At 38.3% G+C, this 18,878-nt stretch overlaps 1 protein-coding gene and 1 pseudogene across 2 annotated transcripts; both read right to left on the minus strand.

Annotated features, from left to right (window-relative positions):
- Positions 1-4,280: 4,280 nt before the first annotated feature.
- LOC104675324 (elongation factor 1-gamma-like) lies at positions 4,281-5,690 on the minus strand. The gene has a single exon (XM_030939597.1). It carries the CDS (start codon positions 5,328-5,330, stop codon positions 4,377-4,379), a length of 954 nt encoding a protein of 317 aa, XP_030795457.1. The 5' UTR covers positions 5,331-5,690; the 3' UTR covers positions 4,281-4,376.
- Positions 4,658-5,708, minus strand: LOC115900019 (annotated as a pseudogene). The gene has a single exon (XR_004059704.1). The product of XR_004059704.1 is annotated as an elongation factor 1-gamma pseudogene (transcript).
- Positions 5,709-18,878: the final 13,170 nt, after the last annotated feature.

Consider the following 18,878-nt stretch of genomic DNA (forward strand, 5'->3'; position numbering starts at 1 on the left):
TAAGAGAGAAAAGATGAGTGAACTTGAAAACACAGCTGTAGAAACTATCCAAAATGAAACACAGAGGGACAAGAAAGCCATCAGTGAACTATGTGGTAATTTTAAGTAGCCAAATATATGTGTAATTGGAGTCTCCAATAGAGTTGGAGAAAATATTTGGAGAAATAATGGCCAAAGTTTTCCAAATTTGATAAAAATTATAAACACACAGATTTAAGAATTTCAACAAACTCCTAGAATAATTAATGAAAAGAAAGCTACTCTAAGATGAATTTTAATAAAATTCCTTGAAGACAAAGAGATAAATCTTAAAAGCCACTTTTGTGTATGTGATGCAGAATGGGGAAGGAATGCTACATAAAGAATAAAGACAAAAAGAAAAGCAGATTTCTTATTGAAACAACACAAGCTAGAAGGTAGCAGAGCAACATCTTTAAAATATTAAAGGAAAAAAGTTGCCAACATAGAATTTGTTAGCCAGTGAAAGTATTTTATAGAAACAAAGATGAAATAAAGAATTTTTCAGATACATAAAAGAAGAATAAATAACCAGACCACATATCTATAAAATATGTCAAGAGGAACCCTTCAGGCAAAATGAAATTATACTGATAAAAACCTGGACATACAAAAAAGAAAAAGTAAAAACCAAAAGTGGTAACTGTCTTGTAAATATAAAGAATGTTTTTCTTGGCAGGGCGCGGTGGCTCACACCTGTAATCCCAGCACTTTGGGAGGCCGAGGCGGGCAGATCACGAGGTCAGGAGAGAGAGACCATCCTGGCCAATATGGTAAAACCACATCTCTACTAAAACTGCAAAAATTAGCTGGGTGCGGTAGTGCGTGCCTGTAGTCCCAGCTACTTGGGAGGCTGAGGCAGGAGAATCACTTGAACCCAGGAGGTAGAGGTTGCAGTGAGCCGAGTTTGTGCCACTGCACTCCAGCCTGGGCGACAGAGTGAGAATCCATTTCAAACAAAACAAAACAAAAATAATAAGTTAATCAACAGACTGAAGCAAAATATTACTAATACATCATGGAGTTTATAACCCATATAGAAGTAAAATGTATGAAGACAGTGGCACAAAGACCAGGAGAGGAGAAAAGGAAGTGTATTTTGTAGGGGTCTTATACTTGAAGTGATGTAATAGTGCTTGAAGTTAAACTGTGATCAACTAAAGATGTATAATACAATCCCCCAAACAATAACTAAACTAGCACAAAAAATTATTTACAGCTAATGCACAAACAATGGAGATGAACTAGAACCATTAAAAAATACTGAAGAGAAAGAGAAAATGGAAGAACATATGTGACAATAGAAAATAAACAGTAAGATGGTAGATTATAATAATCACATTGAATGTAAAAGGTCTGAACATACCAACTAAAGGCAGAACTTCTCAGATTAAATAAAACTGACCCAATTATATACTTTGTTAGAAGATACAAATAAGTTCAAAGTAAAGGATACAAAAAGATATAGTGTGCTAATGTGAATAAAAAGAAAGTTGGAGTAGCTATATTAACATCAGAGTAAACAATGTAACGGACAAAGAGAGGCATTTCATAATGAAAAAGAGGGTAAATTCATCAGGAGGATATAACAATCTTAAACATTAAGACCTCCAATAACAGATCTTCAAAATATCTGAATCAGAAATAGATGGACTGCAAGAAGAAAGAGATAAATCCACAATTACAATTAGATATTATTTATGAACTCTAATAGTTTTTTGTGGGTTACTTAGGTGGACAACTGATTGACATGTGTATAAAGACAATCCAGTGGCTAAAACAAGAGATTTTTCCACGAGTGGTTTTGGAAAAATGGAACATTAGCATCCAAAAACAAAGCAAAATAAAAACTCCAATCCATTCTTCATATAACATGTACAAAACCAAAAAAAAAAAAAAAGTCCAATGGAATTCATCAAAATTAAACATTTTTGCTCTCTGAAAGACACTGAAGAAAATGAAAGGATAAATCACCAACCGGGTGACAATGTCTTCACATGACATATGTGGTAACGAACTCGTATCTCAAATATTTAAGGAACTCTCTAACAACCCAATGCGTTGAAAATGGACAAAAGATTTGAACAGACTTTCCTCGAAGAAAATATACAAGTGGCAAATAAGCACACGAAAAGATGCTCAATGTCATTAGTCACTGAGGAATGGAAATTTTTGAAAATGAGATACCCCATCCTGGCTAACACGGTGAAACCCCGTCTCTACTAAAAATACAAAAAAAAAACTAGCCGGGCGAGGTGGCGGGCGCCTGTAGTCCCAGCTACTCGGGAGGCTGAGGCAGGAGAATGGCGTAAACCCGGGAGGCGGAGCTTGCAGTGAGCTGAGATCTGGCCACTGCACTCCAGCCCGGGCGACAGAGCGAGACTCCGCCTCAAAAAAAAAAAAAAAAAAAGAAAAAGAAAAAGAAAATGAGATACCACTACACAACTAGTAAAATGAATAAAATTACCAAGACTTAGCATACCAAGTATTGACAAGAATGTGGAAGAACTGCAACCCTTATACCCTGCTTGTGAGACTATAGCATGGCACAATTACTTTGGAAAACAGTCTGCAGTTTCTTCAAAAGTCAAACACACATCTACTATATGATTCAGCTTTTCTACTTCTATGTGTTTATCTAAGAGAAATGAAAGCATATATGTATACAAAAACTTACACATGACTGTCATAGCAGCTTTATTATAAAAGCTAAGGACCACAGACAATCTAAATGATTGCTAACATGTTAATGGATATGAAAATAACAGTATATCCATACAATGGAATCTAGTCAGCAATGAAAAAGAATGAACTACATATGCAACTGCATGGATGAACCTCAAAATAATTATGTTGGGTGAAAGAAGCCAGAACAAAAAGAGTACATACTTTACGTTACTCAGTTCAAACTACTGTAACCAGTTACCATAGACTGGGTGTCTTAAACAATGAACATTTATTTGTTACAGTTCTGGAGGCTATGAAGTCTAAGATTAAGGCGCCATGAGATCTGATGTCTTGAGAGGGCCCATTTACTGATTTGCAGAAGGCTGTCTTCATATTGCATCTTCACACATAGAAAACAGAGCAGAGAGAGCAAGCTTCTGTATCTCCTCTGATTCAAACATTGATTCCATTATCTAATTACTTCCCAAAAACCCCGTTCCCAATACTATCACATTGGGGATCGGGATTTCAACCTATAAATTTTAGGGGAACACAAACACTCAGCATATAACTTACTATATAATTCCATTTATAAACTATTCTAGAAATGTAAACAAATCTATGGTTGCAGAAAGTTCCCTGGGAATAAGGTTAAGGAAGAACGGAAAAGAAGACTTGCAAAGTGATATAAAGAAATTTGGGGGGGTTGATGGATGAGTTCATTATCTTGGCTGGGATGATGGTTTCACAAATGTATAAATAGATGTCATTAAGTTATCCACTTTACACATGTGTGATTTATTGTAAATTAATATTTTCAATAAAGCTATAAACAAAGTTGGATCCTATTTGTTAGAAATAAAACATTCTATAATTGCATTATGCAGGACTTTGCTAAGCATGTTACTGAGAAGTAATGTTCCACAGATTTTAATAGGTTTTACTGAAAAAGAAGATTCTGTGGTTTAATAATTGAAATAGGCTGGATTAAACACAGTTAATAGATTTGTTTTGGGCAGGACTTCTGGGAGATTTTAATATGCCAGTATGCATTGTGAAATTTCAATAAAGGAGTTTTATTGAGTACCGTATTTCCCTAATTTGATCAGAAACTTTCTTCCAAGATGACTTTACAGGATTAACATTCCTCAGGCTTTTTATTTGGAAAATGCTGGCATAAAGACATTGCAATGACTTAACAGTAAATACAGTCGATGTGGTAAGAACTTTGGACTCTCTTTTCACAAACTATTAAAATGTATGACTAGGCCGAGTGTGGTGGCTTGCACCTATAATTCCAGCACTTTGGGAGACTCAGGTGGGAGGATTGCTTGCTTCAGCCCAGGAGTTCAAGACCAGCCTAGGCAACATAGGGAGACCTTGTCTCTACAAAAAAACAACCATATGACTTATGATTAGACAATATAACCTTCATCTAAATTCAAGCATTCGAGCAAATTGCAAATTTTAGAAAGACTTTAAAAATTTGTCCACCAAATTAGTAACTGATTGCTCTCCAATGAATGTTTTGCGTGGGATCTTTTTTCTTTTTTTAATTAATAGACTTCTTTATTTTTTTTTTTTTCTTTCGGCAGTTTTTTTTTTTTTTTTTTTTCAATGTTCAGTTTCCTTTAATGACCCCCATCTCCCTGAAGGGCAGGTGCAGGCAGCTAGGCGATGGCAAGAGATGTTCACTTGAAGATCTTGCCCTGATTGAAGGCTTTGCCCACATGCTGGAAGGCCCCCTCCCAGGAAAAGTACTCTCGAACCAGCGTCTGGGTCTCCTCGCTGCCAGGATCCAGTTTCCGACATGTGTATGATTTGTAGTCCACCTGCCAATCTGAACTCAGTGGAAAGGCAAGCTCCTGGCCTCGGAAGACCCAGACTCCAGAAACGGAGCTGCTATTGTTGGTTCCAAAGAGGATGACACTGGCGAAGGCATTCTTCCTCAGCTTGTCCAGTCGCTGGAACATTCCAGTGATGAGATTGCAGCTCATGAAGGTCTGAGTGAGTTCTTCAGGGAAGCGATACTCTGAGTACCACAGGGACCAGCCGTCCTTATCAAAGTGTTCCCAGAAATATGGCAGTGCCACAGAGAGTGTGTCCTCATTGGAGTACTTGCGCTTAAATTCATCCAACACAAAGGTACTCTTGCGCAAGTGAGCCAAGGGGTCCTTGGCCTTGGGCTCAGCAGCCAGCGCCTGCTCACATTCATCCATCTCCTCCTCAGGAGCAGGGGCAGCTGCCTTTTTCTCCTCCTTCTGCTCAGCCTGGGGCTTCTGCTTCTCTTCCTGTGAACCCTTCTCTTTCCGTGGTGTATCTTTTTTAGGCTGGGTCTCTGCAAACTTTTTAGCATCAAGCTGGGCCATCTTCTCACACAGCTTCACTTCCCCCAAGACAGCCCGGAACTGGGGCTGATTAATACAGGTGAGGAACCAGCGGTTGGTATTGGGAAAGGCCTGGCGGAAAGAAGGCTCTAGGACCTGCTTATAGAGCCACAACAGGGTGCAGACAACTGTGATGTCAGCCAATGTCACTCGTTCGCCCACCAGAAAAGTCCTCGTCTTCAAGTGAGCATCTAGCAGCCCCAGAATTCGTCTCACTTCCTCCTTTGCATTCTCAGTGGCCTGTTTGTTGTGGTGCATGATGCCCAAGGTGGGGAATACCCAGGTACTGGCTGGGGGCACTATATCGGAATCAGCAAAGCTCACCCAGTGCACCACCTAGGCTACTGCCTCTGGAGTACTTCCGCGCAGCTCCTCGTTGCTCACATAGTAGGCAATGGCGTTGCTCTCAAACACACAGAATCCATCGTCACCCTCAAATGCCGGAACCTTGCCGGCAGGAAATTTGCGGAGAAATTCAGGGGTGCGGTTGGTTTGGCCAAAATGGAAGTGGGGTGGTGCGGAGAGCACGCGGACCTGAGCCCCGCTGTACTGAGCAGCGATGAGAGCCTTGAAGGCCCTCCAGTTTTCAGGATACGTATACAGGGTCCCAACCGCCATGGTGATTCCACAAAGAAAGGGGGTGTCTTTCGGCAGTTTTAGGCTTACAGAAGAAATGAGTAGAAATGTAAAAAGAGTTCCTATATCTCCTTTACCCCTTCCCCGATTTCCTATATTTATTAACATCTTGCATTTTGTAGTACATTTGTTGTAATTGATGAACCAATATAGATACATTATTATTAACTAAAGCTCACAGACTACATTGAAGTTCACTCTGTGTTATACATTCTACAGGTTTGGGCAAATATATAATGACAAGTGGCCAGGTGCTCACGTTTGTAATCCCAACAATTTGGGAGGTTGAAACAGGAGGATCCTTTGAGTTCAGGAGTTCAAGACTAGCCTGGGCAACATAGCGAGGCCATGTCTTTACAAAAACAACAACAAAAAAGAAAAATTAGCCAGCCATGGCGATGTGCAACTGTAGTCCTAGCTGCTCGGGGGCTGAAGCCGTAGGATCATCTGAGCCCAGGAGTTTGAGGCTGCAGTGAACCATGATGGCACCATTACCCTCCAGCCTGTGCAATAGAGTGAGACCCTGTCTCTAAAAACTCGAAACAACAAACCAAATTACATGTGTCCACCATTACAGTGTCATGCAGAATAGTTTCCTTGCCCTAAAAATTCCATGTATCCCACCTCTTCATCTCTTCCTACCTCCCCCATCCCCTGACCTGTTTCACTGTCTCTGTAGTTTTCCCTTTTCTACAATGTCATATAGTTGGAATCATTCAATATACAACCTTTCAGATTGACTTTTTTCATTTAGCAACATGCATTTAAGTTGTCTCCATGTTTTTTCACGACTTGCTGGCTTGTTTCCTTTTATTGCTGAATAATATTTCATTATATAGATGAACCACAGTTTCTTTATCCAGTCATCTACTGAAGGAAATATTGGTGGCTTCCAAGATTTGGCAATTATGAATATGGCTGTTATAAACATTTGTGTGCAGGTTTTTCTGTGAATGTACGTTTTTAACTCATTTGGGTAAATACCAAGGAATGCAAATTGCTGAATCATATGGTATAAATATATTTAGTTATGTAAGAAACTGCCAAATTGTCTTCCACAGTGGCTGTACCATTTTGCATTTCCACCAGCAATGAATAAGAGTTCTTGTTGTTCCACATTCTTGTCTGCATTTGCTGTTGTCAGTGTTCTGAATTTTAGCCATTCTGATAGGTGTGTACTGGTGTCTCCTTGTTTTCATTTGCAATTCTTTAATAATATATAATGATAAGCATCTGTTCATAGGCTTTTTGCCATTTGTATATCCTCTGTTAAGGTGTCTGTTCATATCTTTTGGCCATTTTTAAATTGGGTTATTTTCTTATTGTTGAGTTTTAAAAGCTCTTTATATACTTTGGATACTAGTCCTTTATTAGACTTCCGTTTTGCAAATATCTTCTCCTACTCTTGGCTTGTCTTTTCATTTTTTTAACAGTGTCTTTTGCAGAGCAGAAGTTTTAGATTTGAGTTAAATCTAACATCAATTTTTCCTTTGATGGTTCATGTTTTTGTGGGATATCTAAAAAGCCATTGCCAAATCTACATTTTGTCCTGTGTTATCTTCAAGGAGTTTCACAGTTTTGGGTTTCCATTTAGGTCTAATGATCCATTTTGAGTTAAATTTGGGGAAGGGTATAACGGCTGTAGGTAGATTCACTTTTTTTTTGTCCATGTATATGTCCAGTTACTCTAACACCATTTGTAGAAATGACTATGCTTTTTCCATTGAATTGCCTTTGCTCCTTTGTCAAAGATCAGTTAAATACATTTTTCTATTTCTGAGCTCTCTATTCCATTTCACTGATTTCTTTGTTAATTCTTTCACCAATACCACACTTTCTTGATTACTGTAGCTTTATAGTAAGTTTTGAAGTCAGTAGTGTCAGTTCTCTGATTTTTTTTCTTCAGTATTCTGTTAGCCACTCTGGGTCTTTTGCTTTTCCATATAAATATTAGAATAACTGTTGATATTCATAATAACTTCCTGGTTTTTTTGTTGTTGTTGTTGTTGTTGTTGTTCTTTTTGTTGTTGTTGTTTTGTTTTTAGAGAGGGTCTCACTCTGTCACCCAGGCTGGAATGCAGTGTGTGATCTTGACTCACTGCAACCCCTGCCTCCTGGTTTCAAGCGATTCTCCAGCCTCCGTCTCCTGAGTAGCTGGGACCACAGGTGCATGCTACTACACCCAGTTAATTTTTGTACTTTTTGTAGAGATGGGGTTTTTCCATGTTGCCCAGGCTGGTCTCAAACTCCTGGCCTCAAGCGATCCACTCGCCTCAGTCTCCCAAAGTGCCAGGATTACAGGTGTGAGCCACCGTGCCTGACCAACTTCCTAGGATTTTGATGTTGAACCTAAAGATCAAGATGGAAAGAACTGGCGTCTTGACAATATTGTCTTAAATATAGGATCATTAAATAAATGAATCATGCTAAGTACCATAACTTCCTTCTTGTAGTTTTTACTGTCCTACTTTCATTCTTTCTCTCTCTACCAAGACTTTTTCCAATATGTTCTTTTTCCTCCCATCATTTGCCTTTTTGCACTTTAAAATATGATTCCTGCCCAGAAATTAGACAGATTTCTCATTAAGTCAAACAAATGAGAAGGTCAGGGATCAGACAGAGAGAATCGAGGTAGTAAGGATATGAAGGAATGTTGTGGAATGAATAATAGGTGCTCCATTACCTATACAAGGCCTTAGCATCTGGCATAATGCCTTGCCAAGGGACTTAGTCAATATTACTTGAATAAATGTGTGAGTGACTTGTAAATATGACATGTTAAACATCCATCAGTGACAGAATAGATGGTATTTTGATGACATAATTACTATATGATATCTGTGGGTGGATCTATGACTTAGGGATTAGATTTTCTTCTCACCCAAGGAGTTTTTGATGAGATCTCTTAAAACTTTGCAATGATTTTCTCATTTTGATTAATTATTTTCCTCTGTAATATACTAAGGATCCATCTTTTTTTCCTAAGTGGTAAAGTTGGGCCATCCAGGATGATGTTCTTGCAAAAAATCCTAAAGAAAACTTAGAGGTAAAGGAGGAAGATGCACAATAGACGAAACTTTCCAGTAATGTAAAAAAGGCATCAACCTTTCAGCAGGCACATATATTGAGTTAATAACAAAACTAACATCTTAAAATTGTACAATGCTATCTATTTTCCAAGGTACTTTTCACGGATGTAATCTTACTTAATAGTTGCAAAAAACCTGTAAAGGAGAGACTAAGTGAGCCCAAAATCACAAAGTGGCTGACACTATCTCAAGCCTAATTCCCATGTATTCTTTTCCCTACCTTTGAGCCTTCAAATTATGTAGCTATCACAAAGTCATGCATCTAGTAGATAAGAACTATATATTAAGAGCCCAGATGAAAATGTTAATTTTGAACTATTCTCATATTATTTCCTCTCTTATGCCAAGAAAAGTTATGTGTTTCTCCATTTGGTTGGCAATTAAACTTCTTACAACTTCAAAATAGTGAAAGAAGAATTAACCATCCTGTGCAATGAAACAGAACAGGACTTGTCTTTCTATTTTTTGAGAAGAACGAGGCTTATGTAAATAAGAAATTTTGAGATCTAGGGGGAAAAAAAGGCATGTATTTCTCCCACATGACTTGCCCTTCCATGATCCTCAACTCTGTACTGAGCTTTATTGCTAGAGTGAATCATGGTTCAAAATTATGGGAAATCCCAACTACAAGAAGTGAAATGTGCTCAACAAACATATGTGTAAGTATATTTGTGTCTGTGTGAATACACGACACGTAGCCCTAAGTTCTAATACTGAGAAGGCTGTGCTTTTATGCAGAGCAGAAAAAATAAACAACTATAGATAGTTGTGTATTAACTGTTTAAAGTCAAATGGAGGTGAACTATAAGCAGAATGTTTAAGTACTTAAAAAAATAAAGCCAGGTGTAAGCTTTAATGCTTTGAGATTGAGTTGACTTCTACTCTTTTCACATTATAGGACAAAAACAATTGACATCTTTGGGCAAAGTGTTATACAAACGGTATACTGGTTCTTGAGAACTGGTTGCTAGGCCTGGATCCACTACTAAGAAACACTTTGTAATTAGGTACAACACCCAATATTTCTCAGTCTTAGCATCCTCACTTGCAAAATGGTCAGTTGTGACTAAGGTCTTTTTCATCTCTGATTTTCTATCATTCTAAATTACTTTTTAAGGCATTCCAACTAGTAATAGAACCACGCCTGATGTGCAAAGAACTTTTTCATTAGAGTGTGGTGCTCTCTCCTTCCTACCATGCTGAAACTGTGAATTATGTACATAAATAACATTTTGTGAAACAGAGAATACTTGATCTAGAAAGATTAGATATCAATAATGCAAACTCTCATTTCACATACAAGCAAAATAAGACCCAGAAAGGGCAAGTGATTTTTCCTTTTTAAGAATATATGTTTTCTCCTTTTCACACTTATTTTAAATGTTTAAACACCTTCACTTCATGTATGTGAATAGGCACTATGTAGAGATCTATCTTATAGTTGATCCTTTCACTGTAAGGAAATTTAACTTATTGTTTTTCCATTGATTCCTTAATATTATGTGTTCTACTAAAAATGTTTTCAAATAATGAAACACTGTATTACCCTAAGTTTACAAGGCACTTTTTATATACAATATCTCATTTAATCTTATTCTAGCAATGGTGAACTAGCATAGGCACATATAGAGAATCATGACTATCTTCTACGTCTACTAAGACTGAGAAAAATGCGTATTCATGACCTTTCAGTATTGCTGGTAAACAAAAGTTATAAAAGTATGTTCTTTGACCCCAGGGAGCTATGTCTCAGATACATAGCTAGATAGGGAAGACAGTAATTCATGATACATTGAACGAAACAGGCCTTTGAAATCTCCAGGATGATTTCAGTGTAATGGAAAAAGCTCACAACACTTGAATCATAAATGTGCTGAATCAATTAAAAATTTCTGAAAAAAAGTAGGACCAATTTGCCTATAAATTTAGATAGCATTCTTTGGATGCCATCTGTTCAGTTTCTTGACTTTTACACTACCCCATTTCTTAAACTTTGTATTGAAGTGTAACATACATACAGAGAAGTTCATAAATAACAAGTGTATAGCTGGATGAGTTTTCACGAGCTGTACAGCTCATGTACCTCGCACCCAATCAAGAAACAGAACATGTGTAGCATCCCAGAATTACACTTCTGTGCCCTCTTCTGGTTATCAGACCCTCCCAAAACAATCAGTGCCTGTTTTTTAATTTTATGTAAATAGAATAATCCAGTAACTCCTTCTTTTGCTCAACATGATATTAATATTTCCAAGCTTCATCTATATTGTGTGTGTGTGTGGTAGTTTGTGTAGTCTCATTGCTGTGCAGTGTTCAATTGCTATGTAGTTTCAATCTACTTGTCCATTCTAATGTTGATGGGCGTTTGGATAGTTTCCAGTTTCGTGCTAGTAGGAATAGTGCCCTTATGAACATTTGTATACATGCTTTTTGTGGATATATATGCATTTTTATCCTTGCTGTATCAGTGGTATGTATATATTCAATTCAGCTTTAGTACATAATGAAAAGTGGTTTTCTGAAATGGCACTCCCACCAGCAGCACATGACAGTTCCAGTTGTTCTATAACCTTGCCAGGACCTGTTATTACCAAAACACTTAATGATGTTGTTTTTATTTGTATTGCATACCTGTGGTTTTTAAAAAGTGACTTTGAAACAGCGAACTTTTATATAAAAAAGGGAAAAAATTAAGTAGGGGGTGAGAAAAAGTAAAAAGTGAAATAATCCAATTAATCTTTGCAGTACGGCTAGATATGCTAAATCTGTCCTGAGTCAAAGAAAATTTTGAGAAAGACACAAAACATATGGAATCACTCTAAGTATGCTGTTTGTATGAGAAAGCACTGAGTAATATAATTGGTTTAATGTGTGAGTCAGAATCAATGTATAATTTTTAGCTGAAGAGTTCTGATACTAGTTTGGAAGATATGTGAATTCAGGAGCATGAGGAAAGTTTGGATACTTTGAAGGGTATGAGGAATAATTTCCCTACACTGGGTAAATGAAGCTCAGGAATGACTCATTTTTCGAGATGTTCACAGTTAGGATTTCTATGTACTTTATAATGTGAAAATAAATGGGCAATATTAGCCTAATAAGCTACCAAATGTTGATTGTTTGTGACCCCAGATGCCACAATTATTTCCTACTTCCCTAATAGAAATACAAGCAATGAAATTTACAAGGAAAATCAGTAAAACAAAAGATACATCTGCAGCTCATGTTATATTTTAGTTTATAGAAAAATTACAATAATTACGGGTCATTTACATTTCTATTTTAAATTTAGAAATGATGAAAAGCTGTAGTTGACATAAGAATGATTCCTCCCTCAAAGTGGACAGCCCAGAGGTATGAAAATCCAAAGAGCTATTTGGTAGTGGTGGTGGTAGGAAACCTCATCCTTGCAAACCCAAACCTACTCTTTTCTTTTCTTTTTTCTTTCCTTTTCTTTTCTTTTTTCTCTTCTCTTTTCTTTCTTTTTTTCTGTCCTTCCTTCCTCCCTCCCTCCCTCCCTCCCTCCCTCCCTCCCTCCCTCCTTCTTTCTTTCTTTCTTTCTTTCTTTCTTTCTTTCTTTCTTTCTTTCTTTCTTTCTTTCTTTCTTTCTTTCTTTCATGTATTAGAGACAGGGTCTCACTCTGTTGCCCAGGCTGGAGTGCAGTGGCACAATCATAGCTGACTTCACCATCAAACTCCTGGGCTCAAGCAATCCTCCTGCCTCAGCCTCCTGGGTTCCTAGGACCCCTAGGCACACATCAACATGCCCAGCTACTTTTTTTTCTTGTAGAGATAGGGTGTCACTATGTTGTCTAGGCTGGTCTCAAAGTCCTGGGCTCAAGCAATCCTCCCCGCTTAGCATCTTGAAGCGCTAAGATTACAGGCATGAGCTACTGCACTTGGCCTTTGCAAACCCTTTCTAACTGGCTCCACCAGTTCTCTATTTTTCCTATCAGCTGATCTCTAATCACCTTGTATCTGGATTGTTACCAACATCAACTTCTCCCTCTCTTACCTATTGCTGTAAAATTTTTCTTCAGAAAAAACTATGCAAAGATATGCCCATATATTTTGTCACCTATAAATCACCAACTTCTTTTAGTCATGCATTTTTTTTGAGACGGAGTCTTGCTCTGTGGCCCAGGCTGGAGTGCAGTGGCGCGATCTCGGCTCACTGCAAGCTCCGCCTCCCAGGTTCACGCCATTCTCCTGCCTCAGCCTCCCAAGTAGCTAGGACTGCAGGTGCCCACCACCACACCCAGCTAATTTTTTTTGTATTTTTAGTAGAGACGGGGTTTCACTGTGTTACCAAAGATGGTCTCGATCTCCTGACCTCATGATCTTCCCCCCTCGGCCTCCCAAAGTGCTGGGATTACAGGCGTGAGCCACTACACCTTTAGTCATGCATTCTTTTATGCAAAAAACAGTTGTTGATTCCTATATAGAAAAGTCTGAAGATAACAATATTTTATAATCACCAACATAATCTGATGAATAAAATGCCCTCCTATAAAATTAACATGAAGCTTATAAAATAGCTCTTTCTGCATATCTCTCCTTATAGATTCAATTTCTATCTGATGGGAAAAGTTGTGTGATATATGACTTCTGAATTTCTTGAGTACGAAGATTTAGTGAGCCAAATAAGAAAATCATTCTCCTCCTTTGTGTACAGAGAAGTGACTCATGTCTGCATCGCATTAAGATAAGATTGTAAACTCCTAGTGGAAACTAACCTTCTGTGTATTAATCATCTCACAATATCCAATAAAATGATACACATATAAAGTTATATAATGATAATCATCTGATTATTTGTTAACAAATAAACTTAAAAAGATAACAATAATAGCTGACTTTGACTACGTTCAGGGTATCAATCACTATATACGCACTTTTATTTTCACATTTATTGTTAACAATATCCCTAGATAATGACCCCGGGGGATCTTTATCCCCAAATACAGATGAGGGAGCTGAGGATCTGATAAGGCAACTTGTCCAAGGCCACTTGAACCCAGTTCTGTCTCTGCCCTTAGTCACCATGCTTTCCAGAAAGAAAGTGCCCTTGACAAAAAATTTAAAAATTAATAACAGGGAAGAGTGTTATCATAAGAGCTGACTGATCATCAACAAAAGACATTTTTCAATTTCCACCTCAACCACTGGCCACTGAAAGCCCCGCAGTAAATTAGACACCCACTTTGAGGCATTCTCCTGACCACATTATCATGATAACAGAGTTGTTTTCTTTTGTCTCCCATCATTTCAGGAAGAAGTCATGTTCTGCAAAGAAAAGCTTTGTTGAAAAGATACACAGCACTAGGCTTTCTCAGTGAGAATTTGTCTCCTATAAGGACTAAGGCCAAAAATGGAGATGACTGCCTACGTTCTGCGCCTAAACCTGGGGACTTAGATTATGCATTGGCAGGAAGGTCCATCTTTGCATTCAGAACAACAAATATTTAAAATGCAAAATGCCCACAGTAAATTCCACGAATATAGGGGCAGGAGGCATTAGTACACAATCCACCACAATCTTAAAATGTGAGTCCCCATAATGAATCCAAACAAAATTTTATGGCAGTTCAAACAAGGAAAATATTATTTGAGCAGGTGTTCAACCTTCAAGCACTCTGCTTAGGCACTCCTTTATAACACTGTGCCCCTAGGCTTTAGGTCTATTTTGGAAAAGTGATTAAAGACAAGTTCTTCCCTGAAATTAGGGCCTGGGGAACACAGCCACTGAGGCCTTCTGTCCCATGAGCAAAGACTGGGTGATGAAACCTCAGCTGTTTCACCAAATTGTAGAATCAGTTGTTATTTTACTGATTAATGACAGTTTCCTATTTCCATCAACATCAGTCAGAAGGAAGTAGATTTAAACTGCAAGAGGAGTGATTAGGTACTTAAGTGAAAACAAAAAAAGGTCTTAAAATTAGCAACTAATGAAAATAGTCACCATTTATTGAGCACTTGCTGTTGGTCCAGCACCACTTAGGCGCTTTTTTTTTCCTTCTTTTTTTTTTTTTTCATGGACAGGGTCTCACTCTGTCACCCAGGCTGGGATGCAGTGGTGTGATCCTAGCTCACTGCAGCCTTGACCTTCTGGGCTCAAGCAATCCTCCCACCTCAGCCTCCTGAAGGATTGCTTGAGCTCAGAAGGCTGGAATTACAAGCACACACCACCACACCTGGCTAATTTTTAAAAATTTAAATTTATTTATTTATGTATTGTAGAGATGGGGTCTCACTATTTTGCCAGGGCTGGTCGCGAACTCCTGGCCTCAAGCAATTCTCCCACCTCAGCCTCTGAAAGTGCTGGGATTACAGGCATGAGCTACTGTACCTGGCCTGTTAAGCACTTTCTAAGACATACGTTAATACTCATAAGACTCTGCGTGAGTAAGTAGTTCTTTTTTTGGATGAGGACATTGAAACTTGAAACAGTAAGAATTTTGTTCAAGCTCAGACTTGCCATTCAAATTGGTCAAAAAGTCATATTCTTTTTACCACAGGAAATGTGTCAAGTGGTAGACTTTGGAACACTGGCTTTATACAAAAATAAAAGATATTGTATTTGAGGCTGGGCATGATGGCTCACACTTGTAATCCTAGCACTTTGGGAGGCCCAGGCAGTTGAATCATTGAGCCCAGGAGTTTGATACCAGCCTGGGCAACACAGTGAAACCCCTGTCTCTAAAAAAAAAAAAAAAAAAAAAAAAAAAAAATCGTCAGGTATAGTGGCATGTGCCTGTAGTCCCAGCTACTCAGGAATCTTACGTGGGAGGATGGGTTGAGCCCAGTGGACAGAGGTTACAATGAGCCCAGATCATGCCACTGGACTCCAGCCTGGGTGAGAGAGTCAGACCTTGTCTCAAAAAGAAAAAAAAAAATTACATTTGGAATAAATATGTTTGAGAAATACCGGGTTAAACAAAGTTTAAACAAATTTCTTCACTATCAACTTTTTCAAAATGTCCTGGTAATGTACATCATGAATCCCCAAGGCAGGATTCTCCTGTCTAACATCTCACATTTTCCAAAACTATTTTTATTACAGAACACCTTTATTTCTGCTATAACTTAAATCTCTAAAAACTCATATTGTGTAGGATGGAATTCAGGAAAATCTGTACTACACAAACCTGCCTTGAATTTTCCTTCAGTAAAAACCTTCTGAAAAGTAAGATCATTGGTTCACAGAATCACAGAAACATGACAGCTCAAATTTTCAGTGGCTGCGTGATCTCCCACATCCCCAACGTATAGTAACACATTCCTGGTTTGTCTGAGCTGGTGAATACCCCGATGGGTGACTGATACCATGACCACACAATTCCTGAATGTTGGGAAACTCTCTACTTGCTAACCTGTCTCCTTTCCCCTCCAAGTTATTTCCTGAAGTCAATTCTTGCCACCAAAGAACAGTGAAACGAGTCCCTCATTACAACTAAGCGTGGCCACTGTGTATTGTATTTGCTGACTGTGCACATTGAAGCCATTCTTCACTAGCTTGAAGGTTGCAGGTTGTAGCTACTCAATTTCTGGATGCAGTTAGGTGTGAAAAATAGGAGGGTGAGGAAATTCTAGATTAAGGATTCTTTGTCCACACCCCAAGGGCACAGTAAATGACTCCTATTCAGTGTCATGGTGTCCCGGACCCTCTGCCCTTGGATATCTCTCACACCCCAGTCTTTGTATGCATGAAAGGAAGACTTGGTGTAGTCACTGTGGAGGTAGGTAGCCTGGCTCCCACACCTGTGCGAGTGTTCCCTTCAGCTGCTTTGTGATGCAGCCTTCAAAAGCAATGCTGACATGAATGATGCCCAAGGATTAAGGGAGGATGTGTTGCAAAATAGACATGATTTGCATTGTATGGACCCTAGCATTGCCAAACAAAAGATGACTGCAGGTTCCCCGCTGCGCCACACAAACTTTCTTTTTAGTGGTAAAGTGTTTCCCTGCAAAAATGCTATACAGATGCTCCTCCACTTACCATGGGGCCACATCCCATAAACGCATTATAAGTTGAAAATACCATAAGTCAAAAATGCAGTTCCTATATCAAAGCTACAGAACATCACAGCTTAGCCTACCCTATCTTTAAATGTGCTCACAACACTTACAATTAGCCTGCAATTGGGCAAAATCATTTACCACAAAGCCTAGTTTATAATAAAGTGTTGAATAGCTCATGTAATTTATCTAATACTGTACTGAAAGTGAAAAACAGAAGGTTGTACAGGTCCCATGGTAAAGTCCAAAAATCATACGTCCAACCATCTTAAGTTGCGATCATCTGTATCCTTCATTATGCTTTTTTCTTTTGTGAGACAGAATCTTGCTCTGTGGCTCCCAGGCTGGAGTACAATGGCATGATCTGGGCTCACTGCAACCTCCATCTCCTGAGTTCAAGTGAGTCTTGAACTCAAACTCCTGAGGAGCTGGGATTACAGATATGCACCATCACGCCTGGCTAATTATTTTTGTATTTTTAGTAGAGACGGAGTTTTGCCATGTTGGGCAGGCTGGTCTCAAACTCCTGGCCTTACGTGATCTGCCTGCTGTGGCCTCCCAAAGTGCTGAGATTACAGGCATGAGCCACCGCTCCTGGCCTCATCTAAATATTTCCCCTCTTTGATAATAAGGTAATTGCAGAAAGGAAACAAACAAATGAAGCATAATATGGAAATAACTGATGTAATTTGCTCTTTGCATGTCTGAAACCTGGAAGCCTATAAGTATAATCCTATACTTGTCCATAGCAATTTCCCAGAGGTCAGTAGTTTTGTCATTTATTTCTCTAATCCTTGCAATTTCCAACTCAGTAATTGGCACTTAGTAGGCACTCAGAAAAGGTGAAAATGAGTAAATGAATTAAATTACCCCAATTGCTTGATTCAAACATAAAAAGTAGAAAAAATAATTGTTTAATAAATAGACTTTCACCAATTTCAAACAAGACCTCTTCTTGGATAAAATTTAGGTATTCTATAAAATCTAGCATGACTATTAGTGCTGTGGAAATACAATATTCCATTTAAGATATTTAAGTAGGAATTTAGTAAAAGTGACTTTCTGCCTTCAATGCAGAACTTGCCCAAATTATCCTACACCTATGTTCTCTTTCTTAGAACTAAAAATATATTGACAGTCTAATTCATGATTATTTTAAAATAAGCAGAGAAAAAAGAAACACACTGATGCACACAGGCCATCATCCCAAATATACTTACATGAGGATGTGAAAGGTATTTCCAATTAATATTAAACAATATTTCTGACATAGGTGTTCACGATATTTCAAGGGCAACCTGAGGCCATGAGATTTTAGGCTGGCAACTTCCATGAAGATCCACTCATAAGTCCTCTCCCTCTTCATTTAATAAGCAAGCGAACGGTAACCTTCAGGGGTACAGTAACACGCTAAGGCGACACAAGAACTTACTGGGAAATTCAGGACTGAAACCGAGTTTCCTAGTTTCCAGCACGGAATCCCAAGTTGTTTATCTCCAGAGTTGACCTTCCAGCTTTTCCAGACCAAATCAACTCCACTCCTGTTGACTTTAGGAGCCAATTCCAGTGGATCAAAGAATCAGTCTTATTAGAAACAGGGCATTTTTGTTGTTGTTTGGTTTGGTTTTTCCTGAAAACCCATTGCTTCATGGCATTCCTTCTTGGAGCTTTGGCTGTAATACATTTGCCTCTAGCAAACAGAGATCTTATTTCTGTCCACAAGAAGCAAGACCACAACGCAACTCTTTGAAAGTGAACCTTGAAAGGAAGGTTTGCCTGATAACCACATGTGGATAATGAATAGAGTAGTAGCTTTAATAGTGAATTAATCCTTCAAGAATCTCACTAGAAGCACACCAGGCTTTTCTTCTATTATTTAAAGAACTTTTAAAGGTTTAACTAAATCATTTATAGAACATTTCCCATTATGTTTTAGCATGATAAAATGTCTTAAACAGGCAACTCAACAGAGCTAATCAAATTAGATTGTCTTAAAAGGCAGAGTAATGAAGTTATGGGAATAAGGAAAAAAACAAAATACTTCATCCAGGACCCAGACTCC

The sequence above is a fragment of the Rhinopithecus roxellana genome, chromosome 10 (genome assembly GCF_007565055.1).
Source record: "Rhinopithecus roxellana isolate Shanxi Qingling chromosome 10, ASM756505v1, whole genome shotgun sequence".
Classification (NCBI taxonomy): domain Eukaryota; kingdom Metazoa; phylum Chordata; class Mammalia; order Primates; family Cercopithecidae; genus Rhinopithecus; species Rhinopithecus roxellana.